This window comes from Acinonyx jubatus, chromosome E1, assembly GCF_027475565.1.
Source record: "Acinonyx jubatus isolate Ajub_Pintada_27869175 chromosome E1, VMU_Ajub_asm_v1.0, whole genome shotgun sequence".
Classification (NCBI taxonomy): Eukaryota; Metazoa; Chordata; class Mammalia; order Carnivora; family Felidae; genus Acinonyx; species Acinonyx jubatus.
This window is the reverse complement of record NC_069397.1, coordinates 2,748,038-2,775,675: the sequence shown is the minus strand read 5'-3', so window position 1 is coordinate 2,775,675 and position 27,638 is coordinate 2,748,038. Positions and strand designations below refer to the sequence as shown.

At 56.7% G+C, this 27,638-nt stretch overlaps 1 protein-coding gene and 1 long non-coding RNA gene across 7 annotated transcripts; one reads left to right on the top strand and one right to left on the bottom strand.

Annotated features, from left to right (window-relative positions):
• The first annotated feature begins 69 nt into the window (after nucleotides 1-69).
• ALOXE3 (arachidonate lipoxygenase 3) lies at nucleotides 70-20,783 on the top strand. 6 transcript variants are annotated; one of them, XM_027047381.2, is made up of 16 exons: nucleotides 70-409; nucleotides 788-1,074; nucleotides 1,697-1,901; nucleotides 3,138-3,219; nucleotides 3,737-3,856; nucleotides 4,142-4,267; nucleotides 7,092-7,195; nucleotides 7,750-7,922; nucleotides 8,652-8,795; nucleotides 8,883-9,086; nucleotides 9,179-9,265; nucleotides 9,883-10,052; nucleotides 10,605-10,726; nucleotides 14,490-14,590; nucleotides 15,131-15,301; nucleotides 19,973-20,783. In XM_027047381.2, exons 2-16 carry the CDS (start codon nucleotides 928-930, stop codon nucleotides 20,150-20,152), a joined length of 2,136 nt encoding a protein of 711 aa, XP_026903182.1. In that variant the 5' UTR covers nucleotides 70-409; nucleotides 788-927; the 3' UTR covers nucleotides 20,153-20,783. The 6 variants fall into 6 exon arrangements, with proteins under 6 accessions (XP_026903182.1, XP_026903181.1, XP_026903184.1 ...); XM_027047380.2 differs by lacking the exon at nucleotides 70-409 and adding an exon at nucleotides 556-700; XM_027047383.2 differs by lacking the exon at nucleotides 70-409 and having other exon boundaries at nucleotides 616-1,074; nucleotides 1,787-1,901.
• LOC113595940 (uncharacterized) lies at nucleotides 5,724-9,867 on the bottom strand. Its single transcript, XR_008294158.1, has 4 exons — nucleotides 9,565-9,867; nucleotides 6,705-6,838; nucleotides 5,996-6,579; nucleotides 5,724-5,880 (listed from the first exon to the last, which is right to left on the bottom strand). It is a non-coding gene; the product is annotated as an uncharacterized LOC113595940 (long non-coding RNA).
• Nucleotides 20,784-27,638: the final 6,855 nt, after the last annotated feature.

The window sequence follows — 27,638 nt, the reverse complement described above, 5'->3', positions numbered from 1 at the left end:
CCGGCTCTGGCCGCGCGGGGCCGCTGCCGGCTGCGGGCCTCCCAGGCGGATCGCTCTCCCAGCAGGCGGGGTGACCCAGATGCCGCCGCCCTGACTGCCCCGGGCGGGCCCGGAGCGGAACGGATGCCACAGGGGACCTCCCGACGCCGTGAGCCCTGAGTCCGCTTTGGCCCCCTGATCCGCCCCATTTCCAAGGGAGGGACCGAGATCGGACGTGCGGCGAACCGGGGACACAGAGGGCCGGGCGTAGGGACCGCGGCGCGCAGGGGAAGCGACAGGAAAGTTGTGCTCGGCTGACTCCGGTGCGGTGTGCACTCGGGGCGACTCACCTGCGTGAGTCGACAGTCATGTGTGGTTGATGCCGAGTACGGCTCACCTGTGCACAGTGATTCACGTGGATGATTCACAAGTAGGCAATGCGGGTGCCCTGGGCCCAGTCCCGGCTGAGAGAGGAGGAGAGGGTCTCGGGGCAAGTTGGGGAGTGGGCGGGCCGGGGCCCCAGGGTATCAGTCGGCGGGACAGTGTCCCAACCACACGGGTGTCACCTGCTCCTCGTCTCCCCGTTGGCGTCTGGTCCCTCCCTTCCCAGTGGGACTCTGGCTCTTGATATTCATCTGGGTGAGCCCGGTCCTGCCAGCCAGAGAGACCGGCTGTGCCAGAGGTCAGCAAACAAGTATAAGGGGAGGAGAGAGAGCCCGCGGTGAGCAAGGACGGAGACCGGGAGCTCCGGGGAGGAGAGCGAGCCCGAGAGCACCCCACGGAGAGAACCCTGGGCCTTTCCTTCCAGGTGCACCTGCCCCTGCCCCCAGACTCCGTGGCCCTGCAGCGCAACAGCTCAGCTCAGCCCGGCCCGCCGCTCCCCTCCTCCGAGGCGCTGCTTGCTGGAGTCATCGTTGCCGGGACATCCCTCCCTCCCTCCCTCCCACCATGGCCGTGTACAGCGTGTGTGTGACCACCGGTCCCTACCTGATGGCGGGGACCCTGGACAACATCTCTGTCACCCTGCTGGGCACTTGCGGGGAGAGCCCCAAGCAGCGGCTGGATCGCTTGGGCAGGGACTTCGCCACTGGATCGGTGAGTACAGAGGGGAGGGGAGGGAGGGGCGACCTCTGAGGGTCGCGGCCAGCAGGGGACCCTGAAGGAGGGGAGGGGTCATTCCCCCAGGTCATTCGTCCAGCCTTGGGGGGGACTCCGGACTCCGACTCTGACCTCCTCACCATCCTGTCTTTCCTGGGGTGTGATAAACCCTACTCAGGCCGGGCTGTGAAGAAGGGGCCCTGGGCTGGGGGCAGGGTCAAGAGAATTTCACCTTCTCCCTGGCTCCTCCCATAACTGAAGGTGGGCTTTGGGCAGGTGGCTTGCCCTCTGTGAGTCCGGGTTTCCTCTTCTCCGGAGGGGATCTGCCTGCCTCCACCAGGACCCCAGGATTTTTGCTGGTGGCCTACACGAAGGTGTGGGAGCCAAGGAGGCTGGTGAAATCCAGAACCCTCTCTGCCCGCACCCGGTGTCTCTGTGGCTGCCACTGCTTGGAAGAAGGGGGTGCCTTTTCCCAACTCGTACAAAGGCAATGCGTGGCTTAATTATATGCCAGGACAGGTGGGGGCGTAGATGCCCCTTGGAAGGTGGAAGGATGCCCCCCCCCACGGTTCCTGGCCTCTCACCTGCTTGCTTTTTGGTCCCCCCCCCACCCCCGCAGGTGCAGAAATACAAGGTGCGCTGCCCAGCCGAGCTGGGGGAGCTCTTGCTGCTGCGTCTGTACAAGGAACGCTATGCTTTCTTCCCCAAGGATTCTTGGTACTGCAGCTTCATTTGTGTCAAGGCCCCCGATGGCACCTGCACCCAGTTCCCCTGCTATCAGTGGATTGAGGGCTATTGCACCGTAGAGCTGCGACCAGGAACAGGTGGGCCAGAGGCAGGGGCTGGCCGCTGTCTGTTGGGATTAGGGGTGGGCATGGGGCGCCTGGGTAGCTCAGATCCCACGGTTTGTGGGTTCAAGCCCCACGTCGGGCTCTGTGCCGACAGCTCGGAGCCTGGAGCCTGCTTCGGATTCTGCGTCTGCCTCTCTCTCTGTCCCTCCCCTGATCCTGCTCTGTCTCTCTCTCCAAAGTAAATAAACATTAAAAAAAAAAATGGAATGATGGGTGGGGTTTCACAAAACCCAGGTTGTAGGGAACAGGGGTGGGGTTAGGGTACCTAGAACTCAGAACTCCCCAGTAAATGCTTTCTGAAAAAAGTGAGCCTTTAGAACCCTGAACTTCTGGGCAATATTCACACACAGTCTCCACACACATACTTCTCCTAGACACACACACACACACACACACACACACACACACACACACACACACACACACAGAGTCCCTCTGTGCTTCCCCAGAGTGAATCCCTCTGGCACCCACCGTGGGGTCAGACCACAGTCAACTGAGTCAACAGGTGTGGAAGGCCTGAATAATGAGCTGGAAAGGCCCTGGCAACTACTACTGGCTTTTCTGGCGTGGACGAAGTCCCTGTGGGTGCTGTTAGGATTCTTTCTTGCCTTTGGGGGCGGGGGAGGGCTTCCAAGGATGCCCAGCTCGAGCTCCTTCAGGTTCTGGACCCCCAGATCTCCTGAGCTGTCTGAGATCACTGAGAGGCAAGACCAGGGCTGGTCCAGGTGTTAACGTGTTAGAGATGAGAGGTGATGTTCCAGGTCAAGATAAAGCGAGGGGTCTTTACTTACCCCCCTCCGCCCCCTAGTGGGTTCTTCATAGACGTCTAAATGCCCATCTATCGTCATAATACATCCATCTGCCCATCGCTTCCCCAAATATATCCGTTTATCAGTCATTTGTCAAGTGCATGTTACATGCACGGCGTGGGGGCACACGCTAGATGCTGGGAACACAAAACACGACTGCAAGGTAATTTCTGCCCCCAAAGACTCTTGGGAAAGAGATAAACATACAGGTGATTAGATTGATACAATTTCGGGGTGAGGTTGTCCTGAGTCCCTTCTGCTGATGAACACACAAGAACGTGGGGTATCTATGTTGCTGAGAGGGATTGGGTTCAAGGGTTAGGGGGTTCAAGAAAGCTTCGCTGGAGGAGGTGTTGTTTGAAAAGAGGCTCATAGGACGAGGGATTTTCATTCCCCACAGCCACAACTATTTGTCAGGACTCCCTGCCCCTCCTTCTGGATCACAGGAGACGGGAACTCCAGAGTCGACAGGAATGCTACCGGTGAGCCTGCCTAATTCGACTTCTTTCCCCCATCTTTACTGTCCCCTCTCAGCCTTAATCAGAATACTACTCACTCTGACCTCAGATCCAATCAGGACCTTCATCTGAACCTCACATCAGTCTGAGGTTGACTCACACCAGTACCAACAATTCTCAGCGAATCCACACTCAACCCACAGATACCCTGGATGTCACCCAGATGTCAGACACGACCCTGGTATTGACCGGGCTCACCCCAGCTTCAGCCTCCTGCCCCCCTTCTCCCCCACCCCAAAGCGGCCACGATCTCCATCTGAATGCAAACCCAGCTCCAAACCAGTCTGGACATTCACGTTGTCCCCAAATGCCTCTCTGACCCGCAGCCCAGTGACTTCAGGGAGGAAATTCCAATTCTTTGTCACCTACCCAGAAAGTGGGTGGTTTCTGGGAGTTTTAATTTAAAGTCACGTCTTTAAAATCTAAAGAAGGTTATGTTTATTCTCAGTCGGACCTCTGACCCCTTTCTTTCCCTTGGAAGCTGGAAGGTCTATGCCCCTGGCTTCCCTGGCATCATAGACGTCAGCAACTTCGAGGAGATGGAAACAGACAAGAAATTTGCCCTGACCAAGACGGCACCTTGCACAGACCAAGGGGACAGGTGACAGGGGAGCCCAGGCTTGGGAGGAAGGTGGAGGGCGTGACCTGAAGGTTGGGACGATGGGGCCCGGGCAGCCAGGAGAGAAGACAACTAGGGTTTAATCCAGGAGTCAGGACAGAAGGGGCAGAGGTGACCCCAAGGGTCTGGCGGGGAGGTGGCTTCAGGCCAGAGCGGAGGGGGCTGGGCAGGGGTCCAGAGCAAGGCAAGGGCAGAGGGAGGGAATTAAGGGGCGTGGGCTGCAGGTCCGTCTGACTGGTGTCTGTCTTTCTGCCCACCCCCCCACAGCAGCGGGAATCAGTACCTGCCTGGCTTCCCCATGAAAATTGACTTCCCGTCCCTGCTGCACATGGACCCCAATATTCGCTACTCGGCCACCAAGACGGTCTCCCTGCTCTTCAACGCCATCCCTGCGTGAGGCCACTGCCCTCCCTGCACTCCTGCTCAGTCTGCCTTCTGCCTCCACTCTTCCCGTGTCCTCCTTCCGTGTCCCCTCTGCACATCTCTGTCCCCATGTCTCCTCCCTATCCTCATCTCCCCCTCTCTGTCCTCATTCTACCCTCTGTCCCCATGTCCCCCTCTCTGTCCCTGTGTCCCTATCTGTGTCCCTATGTCCCCTCTCTGTCCCTGTGTCCCCCTTTCTATCCTCATCTCCTTCCTCTGTCTCCATGTCCCCCCTCCCTGTCCCTGTGTCTCTGTCTCTGTCCCATCTGCCCCCATGTGCCCCTGTCTTTGTGTCCCCCTCTCTGTCGCCATGTCCCCCTCTCTGTCCCTGTCTCCCTGTCTCTGTCCCCATATCCCCCTCCCTGTCCCTGTGTCCCTGTCTCTGTCCCATCTCTCCCCTCTCTGCCCCATGTCCCCCTCTCTTCCTCGTGTCCCCCTCTCTGTCACCATGTCCCCCTCCCTGTCCCTGTCTCTGTCCTCATGTCCCCTCTCTGTCCCCATGTTCCCTCTCTGTCCCCATGTCCCCTTTCTGTGCCCATGCCCCCTCTCTGTCCCCATGTCCCCCTCTCTGTCCCCATCTCCCCCCTTTCTGTCCCCATGTCCCACTTTCTGTCCCATCTCCCCCTTTCTGTCCCCATGTCCCCTCTCTGTTCCCATGTCTCCCTCTCTGTCCCCGTCTCCCCCTTTCTGTCCCCATGTCCCCTCTCTGTCCCTATATCCCCCTCTCTGTCCCCATCGCCTCCTCTTTGTTCCCATGTCCCCCTCTCTGCCCCCGTGTTCCCCCCCATTTTCTTTCTCCCCATCACTTCCTGTTTTTCCTTTGTCATCACCCCTTTCTCCATTCCTCAAATCTAGGAAATTAACTGAGCACCTCCTCAGTGCAGAGCTCAGTCCCAGGCCCTGTTGGTGGGACCATGTTGAGTGGGGCAGGGAGGCCAGGCCCTGAAGTTTCAAGGAAGTGAGGTCAGACCATGTCATGTTCAGACCCCGGAACCAACACTTTCTAGCTGTGTAACCTTGATCTTCACTTAGCCTCTTAACACTTTCATCTGTCAGATGACAGGAATACGCATACCTACCTCACAGGTTGGGGGGAGAGTAAGCAGGACAACACCCAGTACGAAACAGTCTCGGTGGATGTGACTGAGTAGTAGTATTAGGATGTGCTCTACAGCCACGAGGGGCTGTGTCCCCCGGGGGACATGTGGCACCGTTCATTAGGGATCAGAGGGGCCATTGGCAGCTCAAGTCAGCTTGAGGCTCTGAGTGTGATGTGGTGGAGGGGGTAGAGTGGACACTCCGGGCCAGAGGCGGCAGGGCTGAGTAGGGGCTGGCAGGTGCCTCCTGAGAAGGCGAGTGGGACTGAAGCTGGCTTTGGGCCACGGAGAGTAGAGCTGAGCAGGGAGTTGGGCGGTGGGGCGGGGGGGGGGGGGGGGGTTCTGTGCAAAGCCAGGCTGGCCTGGAGGGAGGACGGACAGGTTCGGCTGGATATCTGTGCAGTAGAAGGTCCAGAGGAGTCCAGGGCAAGAGGCTGGATCCTCATCCTCGGGGCTCCTATGCTGACCGATTCTCTGGGAGCAGGACTAGTGGGAGGGGAGCAGAGGTGAGGTGAGAGTGAGCTCGGGAACGTCTGGAGACAGCTGCAGGTGGCTCAGGCCTCAGGGAAAGGATGTGGCAGGGTTGCTGGACAAGAGTCACCTGAGCTGGTCCCCGGATGGACGTGTGGGTCTGGACGAGGCAAGGGAAGGCCCCGGAGATCTAGGACGGTCTGCTGGGACTCAGAGACAGCTGTGGGCGGAGGGAGCTGGTGTTTGACAGCCGTGGGGGATTCATGGAGACGAGGGGCTGTGTCTGGGCTCCAGTGCGGGGGGGCCGTGGCAGGACGCTCTGGAGGAGGGGTGCGCCAGGCCCTCGGAAAAGGAAGACCTTTTCTTTCTCCTTTATTGCCTCCTCACTCTCTGCTTTAACACCGAGCTCTCGCCTGCTTCCTCCCCTCTTCCGGGCCTTCCTGGGCAGGTGCTCAGCAAATGCTGTGGCCTGAGGGGCGGGCAGCTCAGCAGATACTCAGGAAGTTGTCCCTGGGGACGTCACAGATGCGCCTTTGCCCGCATCCTTCATGGCATCTGAGCAGACTCACACAGCTGCCTTCCCCACCGCGCACGGCAAACCCACCTGTTGGGTGTCGCATTCCCTCCCGTTGGCCTTGACTCCGTTAGTGAGTGATTAAAATGAACCGATATGTCCACTGACGGAACCACCCAGGCGCCCCAAGCATTTTTTTCCTGATTATAAAATACCACATGCTTGCTGTAAAAAATTCAAGCAGTACAGGTGCCCACAAAGTGAAAAGTGCACGGCCCCCCAGGCTGCCAACCCCTCGTTTACCAGTCTGGTGTAGAAAGCATACCTCCGGTTAAGTTTCGTGAGAAGGCCGTGGTGGGGAGGGACCGGCTGGTGGCAGGCTTCCGAGCCAGCCCTAGCAGCTGGGGCTTTGTCCTGTAGGCAGTCAGGGGTCAGTGAAGGTCTGTGACAAGATGGAAACTTGGAGAAAAGCCAAAACGCCAATGAAGACAACTCGTCTGCAACACGTAGCCCCGTGCACCCCTGTGCGTATCCATGTGGAGTCACCCCGACGAAGCCCCAACTGGCCACTAGACTTCTCTCACGCTCACACTGTTAGGCTCCTCTGCTCTGGGAATTGACCTTGGCTGGTCCCTCCAGGACTCTAGGCTGGGGGCACAGTGCCCCTGGCAGCCCCAGGCCCCACCTCGCTTCTCCTCCCCCCCCCCCCCAGGTCCTTGGGCATGAAGCTTCGAGGACTGCTGGACCACAAGGGCTCCTGGAAGAAGCTGGATGACATCCGGAATATCTTCTGGTGTCACAAGACCGTCACTTCAGGTGTGCAGAGCCGGGCAGATGTCTGTCCCCCGCCCCTACCCCGTGCTCAGAACCCTCAGCCCCATTCTGGGAAGGGGCCCTCCTCCAGCCGTCCCAGGGAGACTGTGGGGTCCCAGTGCGTGGGGCTGCTGGTTTCGTGAGTGGCAACCATCACAGAGGCCCCTTAGGAGCTCATGCTGTCTCCCCTTTCCCTGGGAGGGGACAGGAATAGGGGAGTGAGGACAGAGAGACACTCCACCTGCCTGGGAGAGGGTCAAGGGTCATTTAGGGAGTCCTAATCCTGACCAGGGGCACTGGCCTCTCTTCCCCTACTGCGACCATCGCGAGTTCTGTCACTGGGGCCAGGCTGGGATTCGGGTCTCTGCACCGCCACTCGGCTGGGCCAAGTCACTCCGTCTCTTTGACTCTCAGGGTCCTGCGTGAAATTGATTAATGTCACCTGCCTCACAGGGCTGCTGGGAGGGGAGCCTAAACCAAGGGAGCAAAGGACTGGGCACGGGGAGGATCTAGGGATGTGGCTTCCAGACCCAGTGGTCCCCTCTCTTGCCCCCTAGAGTATGTCACCGAGCACTGGTGTGAGGACCCGTTCTTTGGGTACCAGTATTTGAATGGTGTCAATCCCGTCATGCTCCACTGCCTCTCCAGCCTGCCCAGCAAGCTGCCTGTCACCCACGACATGGTGGCCCCCTCGCTGGGTCCGGACACCTGCCTGCAGACAGAACTAGAGGTGGGTGATTTGTCGTCATGGATACAGGATGGGCGTGGCCGGTAAGGGCCGGACGGCTGGGGCCACCTCCAGTCTGCAGGCCTCATCCGCTGGGCAGCACCGGCTTCGAATTGGTGCAAACGGAGGTGGGGGCCAGAAGGCGCTCAGCCATGCCTGGAAGCCTGAGATGGGGCCTGGTGAAGAGCGAGCAGGACAGCCTGGAGGAGAAGGCCCTGCCCGTGTTCTGGGGCTTCCAAGATCCCCAGAGCTGAGGCCCAAAGAAAGCTATGTTAGGACAGGGGGAAGGCAGCGCAAGGAGACACAGGAGGAGCAATCACGGGGCAGTAGGAGCTCTGAGGGTCTGGGAGAAAATGATGGGCCAGTCTCTCTGCGGCAGCCAAGCCCTCGGGCATCCTCCAGGAGGCTGGAAACGTCGCAGTCAATTCTATGTGTGTTTATCTTGCTGTTGTTGGATACACTGACAGGGTCACTGAGTGGAGAGAGCAGGAGGGACCAGGCAGGGGCGTGGGGAGAGGATGCCAGCTTACACAGGTGGGAGGTTGTGCAACGCGGGACTCAGCTGGACCTCATTCCGGACATGCTGGGAAGGGTTGGGTATCTAACTCTGGACGTGAGCGCAAGCGCCAAGTATTACTGAGGCCCGAATCGGGGTGGGAGTGGACGGAGAACAGAGAAGGCAGTGGAGCGCGGGTCGGGGGCCACTTGTGAGCCTCTGTGCGCCTTCCCCAGAGGGGGAATGTCTTCCTAGCGGACTACTGGATCCTGGAGGAGGCCCCCGTCCACTGCCTCAACGGCCGCCAGCAGTACGTGGCCGCCCCGCTCTGCCTGCTGTGGCTCAACCCGCAGGGGGCGCTGGTGCCCTTGGCCATCCAGGTGAGACCTGGGGCGGGCTTCGGGGGCGGGCTCAGGCGGCACGCCGGCAGCCTCGAGCCTCAACCCCCTTATTATTCTTGGACGCAGCTCAGCCAGAACCCCGGGCCCCAAAGCCCCATCTTTCTGCCCACTGACTCCTACTGGGACTGGCTGCTGGCCAAGACGTGGGTACGCAACTCGGAGTTCCTGGTGCACGAGCACAACACTCACTTTTTGTGCACGCATTTGCTGTGCGAGGCCTTCTCCATGGCCACATTGCGCCAACTGCCGCTGTGCCATCCTGTCTACAAGGTCGGTGAGACCCCCGGGCCGGGCTAGAGGGGGCGGGCCAGCTCGGCCGGCTCCCCTGACCTTCGGCTCCTGCGCCCTCATCCCGCTCGCAGCTCCTGCTTCCCCACACTCGCTACACGCTGCAGGTGAACACCATCGCTCGAGCCACGCTGCTCAACCCCGACGGCCTGGTGGACCACGTGAGCCCTCCGGCCCCCTTCCGCTCCGTCTCTGAAGCCCCGCCCCGGGGGCGCTTTGCCCCGCCCACAAGCCTCTACGGCCTGCAATCCCATTCCACGGTCCCTGCCAGACCCTTCCCACAAGCCCCGCCTTCCTCCCCCCATTGGTTCCCTACTTGCCCCGCCCACAAGCCTCTACGACCTCCAATCCCATTCCACGGTCCCTGCCAGATCCTTCCCACAAGCCACGCCCCGGCCCCTATTTGCCCCGCCCGCAAACCCTGTCCCCGCCCCCTCTGTCCCACCCACGGGCTCCGCACCTGCAGGCCCCTGGCTTCTTAGTTTCTGGAGGTGGGGGTGGCCGGCTCCCCTTTGACCACATCCTCCGCTGACCCTGCGCCGAGCTGGCCCTCTCGTCCCCGCCTCCCCGGCGTTAGTTACCAAATACCTAAGGATTACCTCCCACGCACGTAGGAGGCCCGCCACCTCCGCAGCCCGCGCAGGCCCCTCGATGGAGGACCAAGGGCTCCTTGGTTAACTGAATAATTCCCCCCTGCTGAGTCACTAGCCTCCTCTTGCCCCCAAGCACTGGGGTGGGGTCTGGGCCGTCCCCAAGCCCAGCTGTCTTGTGTTGTCAGGTGACGTCCGGCGGGAGGCAAGGCCTCCTCTACCTCATAAGCACAGGTCTGGCCCACTTCACCTACACCGATTTCTGCCTTCCGGACAGCCTGCGGGCCCGCGGCGTCCTGACCATCCCCAACTACCATTACCGAGACGATGGCCTGAAGATCTGGGCGGCCATTCAGAGGTGCGGGGTGCGGGCCTGGGACCTTGCAGCCAGTCTGGCCTCACCAGGGCCTCCTGGCTCAGGGACAGGGTGGACGCCTGTACTCATGCGGGCTGGGGCGCTTGGGGCTGGGGGTGGTGGCTGTGTTTCAGGCCCCAGCATGGAGCACCCCAAGGGTGAGAATTGGGGTTGGGGTCCTCAGTGAAACGACAGGTAGCTGTGGCCTGGGGAGAGCCTGGGCTGTGTATGAATGCGGGGGAGAAAGGAAAGGGCAGGGTGTCCAGAGGAATCAGGGCAGGTGAAGTGTAGGCTGGGACCCCAGGCTCTCTCGTCAGTGCACTGTCCCCCCAGACGCCTGTGTGGAAAGGAGGCCCCGAGTACCCATGACTCGGGAGTGCCCAAACTTGGGCCCTTGGGTTCCATCCGGATCTGGGCGTCCCCGCTGGACCCTGGTAGGCTCCCAGTGGGTGCTGGCTGTCTGGCTCTCCCCAGCATCAGGGCACTGGGCCTTGGATTTCTGGCCAGCCTTGAGCCCAAGGTCAGGCCCGCAGCATTTGCATGTCTTTTCTGCAGCTTTGTCTCAGAAATCGTGGGCTACTATTATCCTAGCGACGCATCTGTGCAGCGGGACACGGAGCTGCAGGCCTGGGTCAGCGAGATTTTTGCTCAGGCCTTCTTGGGCCGGGAAAGCTCAGGTATCTCCTCTCCATCCCCCAACCACAAGCTCCCAAGGACTCGGTGCCCTCCCTGGCCTCACCTGTTACTTAGTTCTTACTTATGGACCAGCCTTTGAAGTACATCCTATGCTTTTTTTCCTGAGGCTTTTCCCCTCCTCTTTAAACAACAAATTTTATTTTTTTTTAATGTTTATTTATTTTTGAGAGAGAGAGAGTGTGAGCGGGAGAGGGGCAGAGAGAGAGGGAGACAGAATCCGAAGCGGGTTCCTGGCTCTGAGGTGTCAGCACACAGCCTGACGCGGGGCTCGAACCCACGGACCATGAGATCATGACCTGAGTTGAAGTCGGGCGCTCAACCCCCTGAGCCCCCCGGACGCCACACTTTAAATCACGTGACATCTGCCGTAGCTGGATTGAAAACGCGGGACTAGCTGTTCTGCAGAATGTGTCACCTTCCGAGTTAATCCAGTGGCTTCCTCGCGAGGTCATTCAGCTTGCTACTCTACTCGCTGTGTGTTCTGTCGATGGGAAGTAACATCTAAAGGTTAAATGTTGGGGCAAGAATATTTCTCAAGTGATGCTATGTTCCCCGCGTTGCGTCACACGGGGAGGCAAGTAGGGTCAGGTTGTCTCACTGTTAGCGATGCCGAGTGATTTCTGGGTTAAGGTGGTGACAAGGTCTCTTTGGGATATTTCAAGGATGACCCATCCCCTGCTTTGCAAGCCCACTGTTAATCCTGGGCTGGCCTGGTCCTGAATGCTCCTCCCCCAAAGGCAGTTTTTGTTTTGTTTTTCCTATTTGGGGCTGTTTCCTATTTGAGACCTGGGATGGGGGGAATCTAATTACTGTTGGTTGACTCCCCTATCTTACTTTATTATTATTTTTTAATTTTTTAATGTTTATTTTATTTTTGAGAGAGAGAGAGACAGACAGACAGATAGGGTGCGAGCAGGGGAGAGGCAGAGAGAGAGGGAGACACAGAACCAGAAGCAGGCTCCAGGCTCTGAGCTGTCAGCACAGAGCCTGATGCGGGGCTCGAACTCATGAACTGTGAGATCATGACCTGAGCCAAAGTCGGACGCTTAACCGACTGAGCCACCCAGGCACCCCTATTATTATTACTATGTTTTAATGTTTATTTATTTCGAGAGAGAGAGAGAGCACAAGCTGGGAGGGGGGCAGAGAGAGAGGGAGAAAGAGAGGGAGAGCAAGAATCCAAAGCAGGTTGCACGCTTTCAGCACAGAGCCCAACACGGGGCTCAAACTCACAAACCGTGAGATCCTAACCTGAGCTGAAATCAAGAGTCGGAGGCCTGACCGACTGAGCCGCCCAGGCGCCCCTCTCCTAGCTTACATTATTAAACCTGTCTCTGACTTAATACATCAGAGCATTCTTCAGCTTGACAAACACCTCTTCCGACATTGCGAGCTAATCCCAGATTCCTGGTTTAAGGCAGACGCACTGATCAATCAGCTTCGGTCAGTGTGACTTTTGCTTCCATATTTCAAGGGGAACAAATAAACACTAGGAGCTACAGAAAACTTCCCACAGCTCGTCTGACCTCCTTGCCGTTTAATCTCAGCCCTCCAGGTTAGAATATCCACCACCAAGAGAACCTTCAGAAAATTCCCACATGCCCCCCATCAGGTGCCCGGTCCTTCCCCCAAGCCTGGCCTGTTCGGCTGTACCAGCTTCTCTCTCTCCTGACTGTAAGCCTTGAAGTCATCTTTGGCTCATGTCCTCTCTGTCTTCCTGTCTCCCCAAACCCAGTTGGGTGTCCAATTCTTACTGTCCCCATCAATTCGTACTGTCACCACCCAGTCCCTGCATTATAGCACCTGTCTCTTTGCAGGCCTCACCTTTCTCAGCCCCTTGCTGCTTGCCCGCCAGGCCTGAGGGGCCACCGCCCTGGTAATCCTCTGAAATTGTGCCCAGAAACCGCCTGGCCTGGCACATTCCTTCCCACCCTGCCTTCTTACCTTCTCAGGCATTCACTACACTCAACCAATAATTACTGGGCTCTTCATATTAAGTATTGTTCTAGGTGCTGGGGTTTGGCGGTGAGCACGACAGACAGAAATCCTGGCCTTCACGGAGCTTAACATTCTAGTGGGGAGACTCTGATAATAAATAAATATGTTCGGTGGTTGGTTATGAGCCCCCGGAAACATGAAGATGCGTGTTGAGGAAGGGGGTGGTTTCGGATAGGTGGTCAGGGAAGAGCTCTCTGAGGAGGTGATGTTTGACTAGGGAAGTGAGGGAAATAGTTTGGTGGATAACTGGCCTAAGACTATACAGGCAGAGGTATAGCAAGTGCAAAGGCCCTGAGGCAGATGCGTGACGGCAGGTTTGCAGAATATCAGGAAGGCCTGCGTGGCTGAGTAGAGAAGGTGAGAGAGAAAACAGGAGGGAAGGAAATAAAGCCCGAGAAGGAGCGAGGGCCAGATCAAGCAGGGCAGTGGTAAGGTGAGTGGGGTGGGAGACCCATAGCGGGTTTTAGCAAGGGGCGACATGATCAGATTTACGGTTCTAAAAGACCAGATTGGCCTCTGGGAGTATTTGCTGATCCGAGGTAAAAAGAGGAAGGAGTGGACAGATTTCGGCCTGAGCAGCTGTATAAAGATACCAGAATGATGGGGCGCCAGGGTGGCTCAGTCGGTTAAGCATCTGACTTCAGCTCAGGTCACGATCTCGTGGTCCGTGAGTTCGAGCCCTGCGTCGGGCTCTGGGCTGATGGCTTGGAACCTGCTTCCAAGTCTGTGTCTCCCTCTCTCTCTGCCCCTCCCCCGTTCATGTTCTGTCTCTCTCTCTCTCAAAAATAAATAAACGTTAAAAAAAGAATAAAGATACCAGAATGAGACCCTTGGGGGAGGGCCAGGCTTGGGGAGTATGTGGGATAGTGGCGTCAAGCGTCAGGTTTTGCGGATGTTGTTGGAGAGGCCTCGTAGACACCCAAGTTAGAGCGTCAGGTAGCGGCTGGAGATTTATGCCCACGGCTACGCCAAGCTCAGGGTCCAGGCAGAGCTGGAGGCGTGAATTTGGAGGTCACCGGCCAGTGGGAAATGGGTTAAAGCCATTGATTTGCACGAGATCAGTGAGCAGTGATGTACAGGGAGAAGAGGTCTCATCATGCCCTCCTCTGTCATCTTTTTTTCTGTTCAAAGCTCATCCACTCTTCCAATTCAAGGGGGCCCCTTCTCTTGCCCCAGGGAAGTCTCCCCTGAGTGCCTTAGCTTCAGTGCTTCTTTCTCCCTGCCTTCGCTTTCCCCAAAGAGCCAAGCCCGGGCCCCCCACGCCCCCCACCTCTGCTTCTATCACTGAGAGCTTCTGAGTGACACTCTGGTCATCTGTTTCTGTCACTAAGCCCCACAGTGGATGATCCCTTACTGGGTGCTTGGACAAATCTTGGTGAATTGGGGAGAATTTGAACATTAAGTGCTATGAGGGGCTGTGGATAGAAGTGCCTTGGCAGTCACGGAGCAGAGGCACCTTGACTGTCAGCTTGAACTTGGCTCCTCCAGTGTGAGCTGTGCTGGCTGGGCGTTTTCTGGTCTGATCCCAGCACCCAGCTCCTATCCTGACCCCCTTTAGAGACCGCAAGCCTTGGTGATGACCATCCCTAACCTCAGCCCAACCCTAATCTTAGTCAGAAGACAACAGTGGCCAAATGCTCAGCTCTCATGTCCTCACTCGCCCCTTGGGGTGAGCCCCGGCCCCGAGCTGCCCCTGGGAAGCCCATGCCCTCCCTCTACACCCTCTCCCCTTCCTCCTGCACCCAGGCTTCCCGCAAAGGCTGTGCACTCTGGGAGAGCTGGTGAAGTTCCTTACTGCCATCATCTTCAACTGCTCGGCCCAGCATGCCGCGGTCAACAGTGGGCAGGTGAGGCTGCAGGGGGCAGGCCTGGGTGGGGCGGGGACGGGGCTATGCAAGGTTGGGCTCAACCATGGACGTGAGGCCAGAGTTGGGGTTGAGAGTGTGGGTGTGTCAGGGTTGGGGTGGGTTTACGATCGGGGCTGAGGCTGGTGGTGAGCGGGTGGAGTGGGTCCAAAGTTGTGGTGGTGACTCCAGTTGGTGTTGTGTAGGAAGTAGAACTTATGGGGCCCCATCATGGCGGGGACGCAGCCGGGTGGAGTATCAGGTCACTCTGGGTGGCATGCCAGCCCAAGGCCCTTTGCTGGGGTTACCTCCTCTCTGGGTCCTTCTCCTTCCTTGGTGATTCACTCTACCCAGTCGTGGAACATTGGATGGGGAGTGACAAGGCGTGAGCCTCCTACCCCACTTCTGGAACTTTCTACCCTATACTCCTCCCTGTCTTCCCTTTCCACCATCCTCTCATTTCCTAACTGTGGGAACTGGGATGATGAAGGAGCTGGTTCCCTGCTCTGCCCAGCTGACTCAACTGGGGCGGGGTCCCTACAGCATGACTTTGGGGCCTGGATGCCCAATACCCCATCATCGATGAGGCAGCCCCCACCCCAGACCAAGGGGACCGCCACCCTGGAGAGTTATCTAGACACCCTCCCAGAAGTGAACGTCACCTGTAACAACCTTCTCCTCTTCTGGTTGGTCAGCCAGGAGCCCAAGGACCAGGTGTGTATGGAGGATGGGGTGGAGTAGGGGTGGGGTAGAAGTGGGGGGCTTACAGGGCCTGGGCAGTGGCAATGGTTTCCAGGGGGGATTGGGGACTGAGTGCTGCCATTTGTGTCCACTGCTGAGCTGTCTTGGGTTCCTCAGTTTCTTTAGGAAGTGATAGTTGATCCCCAAAGACATACATTGAAGCAAATACCAGTTTAGTGGCTAGGGCATAACGTCCATTGAATTCACCAGTTTACCAATCCATCCACCCATCTGTTCATCCATTCACCCATCCATCCATCCATCCATCCATCCATCCATCCATCCATCCACCCACTCACTTATCCATCCATCCATCCATCCACTCAGCCAACCATCCATCCATCCATCCATCCATCCATCCATCCATCCATCCACTCAGCCAACCATCCATCCATCCATCCATCCATCCATCCATCCATCCATCCACTCAGCCAACCATCCATCCATCCATCCATCCATCCATCCATCCATTCATCCATCCATTCATCCATCAACCATTCATCCATTAACCCCTCATCCATTCATCCAAACATTGAACACACATTATTTTGGATACCTCCCACATGTCAACATGACACTGGGGACCAGGCATAGGAAGCTGAGTGAGACTTCCCTGCCTTCAAGAATCCTGTGGCCTAGTTGAGGAGACACACAGGGAAGCGGACAAGGGCACAACAGCGTCGTCAGAATCGTTTATGCACGAACATGTACTTCTTGAGCATTTGTTATGTGTCAGATGTTGGTGGGCAGATACAAACCCTATCCTCGTGAGCTTGGTCTCGTGATAGAGGTGAGAATGGGGACTTGTGGAACCTGACCGAGTGTGGGCGAACCCCAGAAGGCTTCTTGGAGGAAGTGACATCTAAGCTAAAACCTGCAGGACAAGTAGGAGCTTGACAGGCAAAGGAAGGGCAGGGTTAGCTGGCAGGCAGGAGGAAAGGCACAACCAAGTGAAAAGAAGTGAAGGTCAGTCCGTTGGGGTGTTGGTGAGACTGCAAACAGTTCGGTGCGGGCACAGCGTTCATTCAGAGCAGGATGGGGAAGCCACTAAAGAACATTAAGCCAGGGGTGACATGGCTAAATTTGTGTCTCAGCAAGAGTGCCTTCCTGGCAGTGTGGATGGCTGGGAGGGGCAGCTTTGGAGGCAGGAACCTGGTTTGGCCAGGGGAACAGCCCTTTGATCACCAGTTACCATCATTTTCGTTCACATGTTGGGGCACTGGCCCTGCCTCTGCCCCCCTGGTCTTGTTCACAAGCCCTCTGACGTCTGGGGAATATCCTTATTTCTCGTGCTTGGCTCCGTTTGGTGCAGAGGCGCTATCAGAGCTTGAGGACGCCAGGGACGAGTACCTGGGTCCTGCTCCTTCCTAGTTCCATTTCCCAAGGACTCGGAGACATTCGTTTTTGTTGTTAGAAAGGAAAAACTCTGGGGTTTTTGTTCTACTCACACAATACTCTGTTCCCATTCTCAGTACTCTCACTCAGTACTTCTGGCCACTAAATGTGTGTGTGTGTGGGGGGGTGTTCCCACATCACATGATTCTCCGACACCAGCTGGGTGTCAGGTAATTTAAACGTTTATTTATTTTTGAGAGAGAGAGAGAGGTGGGGGAGGGGCAGAGAGAGAGGGAGACGCAGAACCCAAAGTGGGCTCCAGGCTCCGAGCTGTGAGCACAGAGCCCACTGCGGGGTTCGAACCCATGAACCGCGAGATCATGACCTGAGCCGAAGTCTGACGCTCAACTGACCGGGCCACCCAAGCGCCCCTCTGTGTTCTGCTTTTTTGGACAGCTCCACTATAGTTCCAGAACTTAGATGTCAATCTGATAGACAAGACATAAAACGGACTCTTTGAAGAGACTAGTAAGATAAACCAGGGACAATCCTAATCATGAGAAATAAGAGGGGACATAGACGTACAGCATTAGGAATGGAAAGGCATCCAGCCACCAGTTAAGAAAATGGGACCGGGGCGCCTGGGTGGCGCAGTCGGTTAAGCGTCCGACTTCAGCCAGGTCACGATCTCACGGTCCGTGAGTTCGAGCCCCACGTCAGGCTCTGGGCTGATGGCTCAGAGCCTGGAGCCTGTTTCCGATTCTGTGTCTCCCTCTCTCTCTGCCCCTCCCCCGTTCATGCTCTGTCTCTCTCTGTCCCAAAAATAAATAAACGTTGAAAAAAAAAATTAAAAAAAAAAGAAAATGGGACCAATGCCAAGAAAGCACTGCCTCCGGTTTTATGCAGCCACATTTGAAAGAGATGATTTTCTAGGAAAACAATAACGAGAACACCAGAAGAGGTGAAAACCATGACCATACATGGAAAAGGTGTAAAAGATCGGATCCCCCTCCTTTCAAAGGGAGATTCTGGTAAACTTTCAAGGAGCAAGTAATTCCTAAATCCTTCAAGCTGCTTGAAGGTACAGAAAAGAAAGCGGAAGCTTCCCAAATCTTTTTGCTGGGAAGCTGGATGCCGGCACCCGGCAGAGGTGGTGACTTATAAGAAGGGAAGTGGGGGGGCTCCTGGGGGGCTCAGTCGGTTAAGCGGCCAACTTCGGCTCAGGTCATGATCTCGCGGTCCGTGAGTTCGAGCCCCGCGTCGGGCTCTCTGCTGACAGCTCAGAGCCTGGAGCCTGTTTCCGATTCTGTGTCTTCCTCTCTCTCTGACCCTCCCCCGTTCATGCTCTGTCTCTCTCTGTCTCAAAAATAAATAAATATTAAAAAAAAAAAAAAAAGAAGGGAAGTGGGTCTCAAGGGGAAAGTACCAGCCTCAGATCCTCGCTTCCCACCTATGTGACCCTGGGTGTGTAACTGGGCCTCTCTAAGCCTCAATTTCTTCATCTGTAAGGTGGGAATGATAAGAGCGCCTGTCTTACAGGATTGTTGTGCCTTCTTGACACTCCATATCAAGTGCTTGCCACACGTTAACTGTAATTAAGAAAATAAAATGATAAACTTGCTCTACTCAGCTGCAACCATCTTGGAAATATATCATTAGCCGGTGAAGGCCACTACTAAATAGTAAAACAAATCATACACCATGAGGAAGTCTAGTTTATTCTAGAAATGAAAGGCCGATTCAACCTTATGCAATCTGACGGTGTGATTTATTACATCGGTAAAGAAACACCCCGTATAATCATCTGGATATATGAAAGAAGCCTTTGATAAGCGTGAATAGTCATTGCTGATAAAAACTCAGTGTAAGGTGAAACTCCCAAGCTGAGTTTTGAGAAAAAGTGTCTTTCGGAGGGGCGCCTGGGTGGCTCAGTCGGTGAAGCGTCCGACTCTTGGTTTCAGCTCAGGTCATGATCTCACGGTTCGTGAGTCTGAGCCCCACATCAGGCTCTGCGCTGATGGCTCGGAGCCTGCTTGGGATTCTCTCTCTCTCCCTGTCTCTCTGCCCCACCGCTCTGCTTGCACTCGATCTCTCTCTCTCTCTCTCAAAATAAATATTAAAAAAAAGTATATTTCAGAAAACACTGCATTTACGGTGAGGCAGCAGAGATCTCCTTAGAAAGTCAGGCACGACAAAGTTAAATGCGCCGTGACCACTGTCCTGGGAGGCCCGGTTGGAGGTCCCCGTCAGGGCAGTCAAACCAGACCGAGGATTTGTAAACATCAGGATTATTGGCAATAGTTGTATTGTATGAAGGTTCTATTGGACGGGAGGCGCACGCTGGTTAGAAGGCCGGGCGCCCCCGGGAACTGCGGAGGTGAGCCGGCCGTGTGGTCTGGTCACAGAGACAGGGGCCATCCCCTGCTGCCACAGGCTGGCGCTCGCTGTAGTTCACCGCGATATTTCCCGATTGTGGTTGGCCACCCTGTAAAGCGTGATGGCGTGTGGCAATGGCGTGGGAATGACTGGCAAGGTGCCTCAGAATGGGGGTGTCTTCAGGAGCTGCATTTTGAATTGAATCGGGGAGGCGACAGGTGTATTCTTGGCCATGGCTGCCGGAGCGTGCTTATGTGGATTTCATAACATGTTAACACGTTATGTTGATTTGTGTTAAGGATGTGGTTGTGCTCTTTTAGTTCACAGAACAGTGGACCAGGCGTTGGAAGGAGCCTTTATTATTTAAAAAAATTTTTAATGTGTATTTATTTTTGAGAGAGACAGAGACAGAGTGCGAGTGGGGGAAGGGCAGACAGAGAGGGAGACGCAGAATCCGAAGCAGGCTCCCCACTCTGAGCTGCCAGCATCGAGCCCAAGGCAAGGCTCAAACCCACGGACTGTGAGATCATGACCTGAGCCGAAGTCGGACGCTTAACTGACTGAGCCACCCAGGCGCCCCTGGAAGGGACCTTTAAAAAGATATTCTAGAACAATCCATCCCCCCTTCCAGGTGCAGAAACAGTCTCCGAGTGACAGGCAGAGGGTTACCAGCAGAGGGAGCGCTAACCTTAGGCTCCCAGCACTCCCAGGTCCCACACTCCCTGGGTGTTGCAGGTGTTGTGGGGGTGTTGGGGGTGGGGGTGGGGGAGGCTGCTCCAAGCAGGTTGTCTGGAGGGGTGGTCTGCGGGTTTGCTTTGCAGTAGCCAGGGCTGGGTCATGCCCTTAGAAGCCACCTTAACTATATATTGGCAAACCCTCCATTCTTCGTCCCATCCTGAACATCATCCCGACCGCCACCCGATTTTCTCCCAGCGGCCCCTGGGCACCTATCCGGATCAGCACTTCACCGAGGAGGCCCCTCGGCGGAGCATCGTGGCCTTCCAGAACCGCCTGGCCCAGATTTCGCAGGAGATCCGGGAGCGGAACCAAGGCCTGGTGCTGCCCTATGCCTACCTGGACCCTCCCGTCATCGAGAACAGCGTCTCCATTTAATCCCTCCTCCTTTCCTCCCTACAAGAAAGGCTCAAGCTAGAGGACGTGAGGAGGGCGTCCAGGGCCAGAAGCCGCTGGCTAACGTCAAACGCACAATAGGCCCTTCACGAGGGGGAACCCCATCACCCTTTGCTCTACTTGGGACAGCCTCTTACTTCCCTCTCCTGTGAAAACCTACCTCCTCCCACCAGGAACCCCATAGGGACACTGAGCTCTCTTTCCAGTCCTGCCCCCTCCCCAAACTCCCCCTCTTACCTTGGCTCTTTGTTTCCACTCTCCTCTGAACCTAGGGCCCACCAATCTAACTTCCCTCTCTGGAAAAGCCTGGAAACTGGGCAAGAAAGGATATGTGTCCTGAGTCTGCCATGTGGTCCCCTTTGATGGAGCATCTTTAAGGGGAGGGTTAGAATTAGACCCAACTTGGGGCGCCTGGGTGGTTCAATCAGTTAAGCTTCAGACTCTTGATTTTGGCTCCAGTCATGATATGGTTCGTGAGTTCAAGCCCCGCATTGGGCTCTGTGCTGACAGCACGGAGCCTGCTTGGGATTCTCTCTCTCCCTCTCTCTCTTCCCCTCCCTCTCTCTCTCTCCTTCTCAAAATAAATAAACATTAAAAAAAAAAAAAAAAAGAATTAGACCTAACCTCTAGTTCTTCTCCGGGCTAGCTCCCTGGCCTGGATATGTGTGTGTGTGTGTGGGGTCCCTCCCTAGCTCTTGTCCTCACCCCACAATCCTACCCTCCTTCGTTTTTTTTCTGTCCTTGAGCCCAGTGAATTCAATAAAACCCAACAGATTTGGTTCCCATTTCATTGTTGTTTTTGGCACGTGCGTGCGTGCGTGCGTGCGGCTGGGGTAGCAGGGGATGGGAGGAGGAAGGGGCTGCGGTGAGTCCCTGGGTCATCTGTTCTGGAGACAGAGAGCCTCCCGGCTCAAGTCAGCCCCTAGCCAGGCCCCATGTTCCTGCTGTCACCTCCCAGAGAGTGTCACCCATCCGGAGGTGAAGGAATTTCCATTCAAAGGGCTGATAGGAAAAAAGTCGGTATTTTGCAAAGCCTAGGAAGCCAGCTGCTGGGTGTGCCCCTGGGAGCGGTCACCCGTCTGGACACAGGGAAGACTGGGTCTCCAGCCCTCTGCGGGCGGGTGGGGTCACGATGAGCTCCGCAGGGAGGCGGCTCACCTCTGGCCCGGAGCATTTAGTCCTTGCCCTGCCCCTCCAAGGCTGGCGCCTCTCTGCCTCTGCTGTTCTAGACGCCGATCCCGCCAGCTCCGGTCTCTGCGGGAGCGGGACGGAGCCTCCTGCGGGCCAGGGCTGGACGCGGAGCGGAGCAAGAGAGAACTTTGCACTGGGTCCCGCCGCGGAGATTTCGGGATTGGCTGTCACTGCAGCATAATCAAACCCATCCCGACATAGGTGGTCATCTGGGAAGGCTGATGTTCTCCCGTCCAGCCCTGAAGCTCCTAAAATTAGATCTGTGTTGGGGCGCGGTTAAGCGTCCGATTCTTGGTTTCGGTTCAGGGCATGATCTCCCCGTTCGTGGGTTCGAGCCCCGCGTCGGGCTCTGTGCTGACAGCTCGGAGCCTGGAGCCTGCTTGGGATTCTCTGTCTCTCCCTGTCTCTCTGTCCCTCCCCTGCTCTCTCTCTCTCTCTCTCTCTCTCTCTCTCAAAGTAAATAAATTAAAAAATTAGGGATCTCCCTCAGGTCAGTCATCCATATCTTCTCTCTCCACGGCCCCCGACGCCTTCCCTGTACCCCGTGTCCCTTGACTTCAGATCCAGATCCAGCCCCCTTACCCCCTCTGCCTCTAGAGGCAAATTCTGTGTCTGACCAAACCCTGGTCACAGCCTCTCTGTGGCCAGAGTCCCAGTGTCTTCGGACAGGGTAACTGTTCCTCCAACCCTATAGTGCCGGTGGTAGGGGAATCCATCCCACGGCTTTACTGTCACAGTAACTGGGGACCCATCAGGAGAGTCGCCTGGGCGAGGGCTTTGCTAGGCTGCTGCGTCTCCCAGGCCCCACTGCAGACCAACGCCCGTGTTCGTTCCCCTGCCGAGTGGGGATCCTCTTGCCGCCTTGGCCTTGGCCGCCAGAAAGAGCTTGCTGTACAGATGCGGCTCCGTGAGAAGCTCAGGACCAAACGCGTCTCCTGAACTGCCATCCCGGGGCCCCCGGGGGAGGAAAGCACACCAGCCTCTTCTCCCAGCCTCATTCCTCCTCTGTGTGGAAATTCTAGAGCAGCCGCTGTCCCACAGACCCAGAGAAAAACACTGCCCGTCCTTTTCCTTGTCAGGCCTGAGGAATCTTCTCCCTGTTCAACCAAACTCCTTCTCCCTTCGTGAACAGGGCAGGGGAGAGGGGACGAGGGTTGGGGGCGGGAAGGGGGTCGGGTTTTCCCTTCCTGTACCCGTGATCCTCAGAGAAGAGGGTCCCCGTGTGCCATCGTGCATGGGGAGGTGTGTTCGGGGATACCTCGCTGGCGGGTTCCAACCGAAGAATTTAGCCCAAATCCCCAGATTTTGTTCACCTTCGAACAAGGTTGGAGGACTAAGAACTACCCCGAGGCAGCCCTTTGTGGCCGGGACTGTGGCAGAGGCTGGACGGTCAGGCCCCTTAAACCTGGGCTTTGACTTCAGACCACAGGAAGCCTGCCATGGTGTGAGACCACACTCAGGCTCTTGCTTTCGGCTCAGGTCACGATCTCACGGTTTGTGAGTTCGAGCCCCACCGCGGGCTGTGCGCTGACAGAGCGGTGGGGCTCTCTCTCCCCCACCCCACCTCTCTCTCTCTGCCCCTCCCCTGCTCACGCTGCCTCTGTTTCTCTTAAAATAAATAAATAAACTTAAAAAAAAAAAACCACTCAGGCAGCCTGTCCCTCCAGATAGCCAGACAATCCTTGGCGGGCACCAAGTTAGCATTGGAAGGCATGCCGTGCTAAAAATGCCCCCAAGCCGGAGAGGGAGGGACAGAGGCGGATCACTGGAATCTGGTTTCCCAGAAAGCCAGCTTGGAGGAAAATTTATTGGGGAGACAAACCCGGCGGCACATAGGATTCTGCTCGGGCTCTGGGAAACTCGGGGGACAGGCTGCGGGAGAGAGGCTGGAGCCTGTCAGATAGGGGGCTTCTTATTTTGGTCTGGAAGGAGACTGGTGTTGTGGGACGCACACCAGCCTCTCTTCCCAGTTGGCCTTGAGCCGGTGCCTCAACCTCAGTGGCCCAAATGTCTCAGATAAACGGGAGGGACAAGAAGGCCTGGAAAGTCCCTTCCAGGGTAGACATTCCAGGATCTGCTTGCCTCACGGCTCCTGTGTCCCTAGACACTGTTCGGGATCTCCAGGAAGCAGCACACAATCCTTCCAGAGGGTTTCAGGGGGCGGGGCGGAGATGGAGATGACTCCCCGCCCCGCCCCTGCCCGCTGTGGTGTGTTAGCCCAACCTTGGGGGGGGCGACATGGTGGGGGAGGATGGGTCTGGGGGAGAAGGTGTTACAGACCAGGATGGGCAGGCGCCAGACCCCTTCGGGGCATGTGTTTGAGGACCGGAGAGAAAGTCAAAGTGGCTGCGATAAGGTGACCCGGGGGTGGGCACCAGATGGTCACGCCCCGTCCCCAAGTCCATAGTAAACTCTTGGATTTGACCTAAGGGCCATACCGTTTTATGCTCTGGTGAGTTTTAAGCATGAGAGTGGCCCCATTTGCCTTTTTTTTCTTCTGTGTCCTGGGAGGGGGTGGGGCCCAGGGTTTGCTCCCTGCCTTGCAGGGCTGGGGTGGGGCAAGCAGTGGAGGGCCCCCCAGCAGCAAGGGACTCAGCTTCCTGTGTGGGTGGCCATTGTGAGCGAGCCAAGCCAGCGAGCTCGCATCCTTCCCAGGTGCCTCCCCTGCTCTCTGGTCCACCCCTGGCCCAGGAGAACCAGTTCTTCAGCCCTGTGAGCATCTACTCGGTGCCACGTTTTGGCCCAGCCACATTCTCGTGCCTGTCCCATCCTTGTCCACGGCCACGCTCCCATCTCCACCACCCTCGTCTCCGTCTGTTTCCCCCCAGGGATCTAATTCCCACTCGAGGCTCTTGCCCTGATCAAACCCAGAGCCGCCGCTCCAGCGTTTTGGGGGGGAGGGGGGGGACAAAGGGATCGGCCGGCGGGGGGTGGGGGGTGGAGATCTGTGGAGGATGGGCTCCGATTTGAGGAGGCAGCTTTCGAGGATGGAGGCAGATCCCCACCGTTTGTGGTGACACCCAGGGTCAGCTCCCGGCCCCGCCCCTCCTCTGTCTTTACCACTGGAATAGAGGGTCAAGGCGGGGCCTCTCACCCCTACTGCCCTGGACTCTGTCCCAGAGGGGGCTGGAAGGGCCGCTCCGGAAACCCCTGAGTCTCGATTCCCATGCCGCCCCCGCCCTGCTCCTCACCCAGATAAGCAGCCCCCTGGGGCACAGTCTCGAGGAAAGGGTCGTGGCTTCAAAGTAGGGGGCTGGGAGAGCTCGCGTGGAATTTGCATCTTGAGATGCAAATTTGCACCATCAGTCTCCTAGCATCCCCCAAGAGTCATCTGGGTGGCTGAGCAGAGCCCAGGAGGGCAGGCCTGACCTGCCTGACAGCTCCTGTCCTTGGCCCAAGGGCAGCACTGTGCCCAGGCGGATGAGACAGCCCTGCCAGTCACCCAGCACAGGCATGACTACCCTCAGCCTTCTCCCAGGCCTGTCCCCATCCCCGTACCCCATTCCTGTCCCCGCCGTCACCACGCCAACCCCCCCCTCCCCGCCTCAGGCCTCATGCTAACCCCAATCCAGCTTTCCTCTCTGAGACCTACCCCTGATCTTCCCAGCCCTGACCTTGTCCTCATCACCAGCCCATCCAACCATTAAGAATCATGTTTTCGGGGCACCTGGGTGGCTCCGCGGGTTAAGCATCTGACTCCTGGTTTCAGCTCAGGTCATGATCTCATGGTTTGTTGAGTCTGAGCCCCACAGCAGGCTCTGTGTTGACAGCATGGAGCCTGCTTGGGATTCTCCTCCTCTCTCTGCCCCTCCCCTGCTCTCTCCCTCTCCTCCCTTCATGTCTTTACTCAAAAGTCCCCTTGTCAAAGAGTGCCTCCCTGGCCCCTCTGTATCTAAAGTTTGCTTCTTATCCGTTTTTTAAAATATATAGACATTTTTTAATTTTTTAAATCTTTATTTTATTATTTTTGAGAGAGAGAGAGAGAGAGAGAGAGAGAGAGAGAGAGAGAGCGGGCGAGCAGGGGAGAGGCAGAGAGCAAGAGGGAGACACAGAATCCGAAGCAGGCTCCAGGCTCTGAGCTGTCAGCACAGAGCCCGACGCGGGGCCCGAACCCACAAACCGTGAGATCGTGACCTGAGCCACCCAGGCGCCCCTGCTCCCTCATACTTTATAATTTCCTTCCCTGCTTTGTTTTTTCTCTTCAACGCTTATCACCATTGAACATAATATTGTATTTGCTTCATCCGTACACAGTATTATCTGTTTCCTCCGCTAGAACTAGAACGTAAGCTCCAGGGGGAAGGGCAGCAATTTGCTTTGTTTACAGAACGCGCCTAGGGCCTGACTAGTGCCTCTGGGCACACAGTAGGGGCTCCGTTAGCATCTGTTGGTGGCGCCGGAGGCACATTGTCCAGGCAGAAGAGAGCACAGGGGAACTTGGGGGAATGAAGTCTATAAGACAGGCCTTGGGAGCTACGTCATTACCCGTCATTACCCGGAAGGTCAGAGGGAGCCACTGCCAGGCTTGAGCTGGGGTGGGACGGGGTGCGGGTGACTTGAGCACATTTGGGTCTTAAGAAGGTCATTTCACTCCCTAACCCCAACCACATCCCTGTCTCTAAGCTCAGCCTGAATCGCACCCTCACCCAATCCAGAACCTACTGGAATCTTCTCTCCATCTCAGAATCCCAGCCCGCTGTGGCCCTAACTTGGCCCCGGGGTGCTGTGTGAACTTCCCTCAACAGTGAGGAAGGGTGACTCCCCAGAGGGCATCCGAGATGGTGCTTCCTGGTTGGCCCCAGCTGTCTCTAAGGGCGGAAGGCTAGAAGGCAGGTCCAGGCAGGGTGGATGGGAGTGTGACCCTCCCCTCACTCTCCCACTCTCTCCCATCATCTAACTGCGGTCCCCCGCACCTCCCTACACTCAGCTCTGTCCTGGGGCCCCGGCCCACTCAGTCCTCATGCCTCCTGCGTCTGCGATTCTATGGGACACTAGCCCCCAATCCCACCTCTCTTCCTGCCCCAGGTTTTCCCCAGAGCGCTTCCTGTCCAAACAGACGAATGATTGTTTCCTTCTCTTCCTGCTTCAGGAGGCTCTGTGAGTATTTCACTTGTTCTGTGCATCTGCAGTGCCTAGAAGGGTGCCTGGAACCCTGTGTGCTCCAGAAACATCTCCCGAATGCATGAAGGCAGGAAGGAATGATTTGGTTCCAGACGAGCCCAAGTCTCTTGGAGCCCAACCTTTATTCCAATCCTCTGTTTAGCTTCATCAGTTTTTTTGGGGGGGGTGGGGTGGGGTGGAGGAGGTGAGGATGAGTACTTTATAAAACGAAAGAGGAGTATCTGGGGGGCTCAGTTGGTTAAGCGTCCAATCTTGATCTTGGCTCAGGTCACGATCTCACGATTCGTGGGTTCGAGCCCCGCGTCGGGCTCTGTGCTGACAGCTCGGAGCCTGGAGCCTGCTTCCGATTCTGTGTCCCCCTCGCTCTCTGCCCCTCCCCTGCTCGTGCTCTGTCTCTGTCTCTCTCTCTCGCAAGAATCAATAAAACATAAAAAAACTGAGAAACAAAAGAGTTGCATAGTTTCGTCTGTTCTCAAATTTGGTGTCGATGGAATGATACAGCGTGTACCCATTTATGTTATGCCTGGCATCTTTCACTCAATATAATCTTTGCGAGATTCATCACCGTGGTTTGTTTTTCTTCTTCTTTTTTTAAATTGCGGTGTAGAATTCTGTAATGATTAAACTACAGATTACATGCCCACCCCTTAGTGCATTTCTTGTGCCCCCAGTTTTGCTCTGTCATCTATGTTTGTATGCCCCCCCTCCTCCCCAGCTGATCCTGGCCCTCCAAAGAGCGACAGACACCCTCTCTCCCTCCCTGATCACCTCTCTCTGGAGCTTCTCTGTGCCCTAGCGACCCGAGGTCAAGGTCGGCGCCTGTCACCCTTTCTCTCAAGGGCGCTGGGGCAGGAGGATCAGTTAGCCTTCCCCTCTGTGGCCACAGCCTGCCCTGTGGCCCGGAGAGGAACGGCCAGGCAGCAGGCCAGTTGGACGGCGAGTTTGTGTCGGGCCCCGTCCCCTCGCTCCCACCCGCTGGGGGCCCCGGAACTAAGGCTGGTAACCCCGTTGCCCATGGGTCTGCTTGGCAGGGGTGTCTTGTGCCGTGGCCCATGGGGGCGGGCAGAAGGAAGGCACTTATTAGGCTGATACAGATCTGGGGGCCCCGCCCAGCCCTGTCCCCTAACTTCCCTGGGGCCCTGGCGCAGGCTGGACT